The sequence below is a fragment of the Oryza glaberrima genome, chromosome 5, assembly GCF_000147395.1.
Source record: "Oryza glaberrima chromosome 5, OglaRS2, whole genome shotgun sequence".
In the NCBI taxonomy this organism is placed as follows: Eukaryota; Viridiplantae; Streptophyta; class Magnoliopsida; order Poales; family Poaceae; genus Oryza; species Oryza glaberrima.
In genome coordinates, this window is record NC_068330.1 from 15,117,204 (window position 1) to 15,120,277 (window position 3,074).

Genomic DNA, 3,074 nt, shown 5'->3' on the forward strand with positions numbered 1-3,074 from the left:
CAGTCGCATCGCACGCACCCGCACAGGCAACGGCGCCAACGAACCAAGTCGCGGTCGTACTGTGCGTGTAGTGGAGACAGTACAGCGGCGGTGGGGGTGACACCAGCCACGCTGACGTCACGCGGGTGACGTCACCGAGAGAAGAGATCTTTTGGCCTTCTCTCTCTCTCTGTGTCTTCGAATCCGTCTCCGTCGCCGCCTGCGGATGCTGCGGAGCGTCGCTGGAAAGAAACAAAGAGAAGAGGTGATCGAGGTAGTACCCGACGTTGTCGCTGACGTTGGGCTGGTTTCGTCAGAAGAAGAACGGACTACACAAAAAAAAAAAAAATGAAAGGGACGACCACCCATGCATCGGTGTGCCTCCACCGATTCCACCCTGTCGCAGCGGGTAGTCTTTTTTATTTTTTGCTACTCTTTATTTTACTGTGTGCAGCCTTTTCACTTTCTCTTCTTTTTATCTTTCCCTCACTTTCCTTTGGACAGGTTTATAGAGCTACTCCCTTCGTACCAATATATAAGCAAATTTTAGTCTTTTGACCGAGATATTATAAGAAAAGAAGTAAAAAAGACTTGGTTGTATTATCGGGAGTGATGAGATATAGGCATAAACTAGTTGGAGTTGGGATACTACTAATAATTTAGTGGTAAAAGTCATATTTTTGTCAAGTAACACTCGTTGTTAAATTTGAAATAAATTTTAAGTTTTAGAAGTTGATATATTTTCTGACGGAGGTGTACTAATTTAGCCGAGAAATCTTTTCCTCAACTATTTAGACAAAATTTTGAAATTGCCGGTAACTTATTTGTTTGTACAAGTTTTGTTTTTGAACCACATAGTAAAAACACATGTGCTCATATACATATGTGCAACCTACCACTTTTAAGAAACGGGGTCAACATGCTCCTCTATCATATCTTGATAGTATCGTGCCGTAATAAGAATTTAACTGTGACATCAGATTGTTTGTTTCTAAACTTTTGCCAGAAATGTTTAAATTAAAAATATATTATGGCATATCGATCTCTGGTTGAATTTGTTTTTGGAGGACCAGGTTATTTAAGTCATGGTTAATTTATGATACATGTTTGAAAGCCACTCCCAAAATCAATTGTAGGACAACCCTAAACGCCGTTCTTATAGTGTTGACTCAGCGTTTCTTTTGAGACCTAACAAAACCCGTTTATTCAATGATCCAAGTCAAACAGAAAATTGTACTATATATATACATTTTCAACGATGAACAATGCCACTGTATACCACATAGAAATTTTTTGTCAAAAAAGAAAAAAAAGTCTACACACACATCAGTATCAGAGAATCTCATTATTTGAACCAGCTAGCTTAACTGGAGGAGTACGCACGTAGTTTCTAACGCATTTTCCAACAGATGCCGTGAATAAACCCAAGTTAAAAACATATGCTAATTACTCCATCCATTTTATATTATATATCATTTTGAGTTAATCAAATTTCTTTAAATTTGGTCAAGCTTATAAAAAATATTTTAATACTTACAATATAAAAATAAATATATTATCAAAATGTATTCATTGTTAGATTTAATGGAACTAATTTAGTATTTTAGATGTTCTTAATTTTGACAAATTTAATCAAACTTAACAAAATTTAGCTAATAAAAATCAAAACAATTTATAGTATGAAAACGGGGAGGAACTAAAGCTTTGTTTGTTTGTTTCTCTCTCCATTATTCTAACGAATTTGTTGGGTTTTTTTTTTTAGGATTGGACCAGAGAAGCAGAGACCGTTTGGTCGTCCAACGCATGAAGCAATATGGAATTGCAGTAAAAAAAACAAAATACAAAGACCAGTTCATCGCCCCCGATGGGTCAAGGCGTTTGCACGTTTAAAACTATAGTTCCCCCTCTCACGAGATCATGCGCGCCGGCTTCCCCACAGGACACGTCACCCTCCCTCCTCCCCCTACCCTCGCTGGTATTTATACCACCCGTCGCCTCCAAGCCACGACGCCACCGCCATTCCACCTCTCGCTTCGCTTCTTCTCCTCTCTCTCTCTCTCTATCTTCACCTCGCATCGTTGGAGATATGGAGGGAGTTGACGTGAAGGCGCCGCGGCCAGGCTGCGGCGGCGACGACGGCGGCGCGGCGGCGTCGTCGTTGTCGGCGCGGCGGGAGGAGGAGGAGGAGGGGGCGGTGGTGGGCGGGGAGGACGAGCAGGTGGAGAGGTTCTACGCGCTGCTGGCCAACATCCGGGCGTTGAGGGGCATGTACAGCCGGTACAACGGGGAGGAGGGCGCCGCCGGCGGCGATGGCGACGGGGCGAGCGGGAGGAAGCGGGCGAGGCGCGCGGAGCCGCCGTGGAGGCCGGCGTTCAGGATGGAGGACTTCGAGTTCGAGGAGGCCGCCGCCGGCGCCGGCGACGACGACGCGGCGTGCTCCGGCAGGACGACGAAGAAGCAGAGATCAGGCGGCGGCGGTCACGGCGCCGCCGTGGAGAAGCGGCGGACGGAGAAGGAGGCTGCCGCCGCCGCCGCCGAGGACGACGACGACGAGCAGGAGGGAGGCGAGGTCGTCGAAGGGAAGGAGGAACACCGACCGGGCCGCCGCGTCGAGGCCCACGGGCCCACTGACCAGTGAACATTAGCTAGCTAGCTGATCTCGTTGGAATTGGTCCTTCGGAAACAGAAGGCATTTTCGTTGGACTTTTCTGATTGATGTACTAGTTTGAAATGTTCACATGTATGATAGCACTAGTAGTATCACGCAATCCATGTGCCAGTCTTGATTTGCAAATTGCAATGTACTTATCAAAATTGGTGATCATGGACTATCCCAGCTGTGCATGGGTAAACCATTAGTATTTGAGATCAGGTTTTTTAATTTCGAAATTGGTTTTTTTGCCGGGGGACCGAAGTTTTGGAAATTTCGAAATTTTTTGGTCGAAATTATTTAAAATTTTGACTTATTTTCAATGAATTTGAATAAAATTTGACTAAATTCACAAAAAATTGCAAGAAAAACTAAAAATTTCGGGCAAGATATGAGCTTGCCCAAGGGAAACGAAATTTCAATCCCTGTTTGAGATAGACTAACA

At 44.6% G+C, this 3,074-nt stretch overlaps 1 protein-coding gene across 1 annotated transcript; it reads left to right on the top strand.

The window, feature by feature from the left end:
• The first annotated feature begins 1,981 nt into the window (after positions 1-1,981).
• LOC127774581 (NRR repressor homolog 1) lies at positions 1,982-2,810 on the top strand. The gene has a single exon (XM_052300848.1). It carries the CDS (start codon positions 2,066-2,068, stop codon positions 2,615-2,617), a length of 552 nt encoding a protein of 183 aa, XP_052156808.1. The 5' UTR covers positions 1,982-2,065; the 3' UTR covers positions 2,618-2,810.
• The last annotated feature ends 264 nt before the right edge of the window (positions 2,811-3,074 follow it).

What these genes read in the sequence shown, in the direction of transcription:
- LOC127774581 (XM_052300848.1), top strand. Translation starts at nt 2,066, where the DNA reads ATGGAGGGAGTTGACGTGAAGGCGCCGCGGCCAGGCTGCGGCGGCGAC.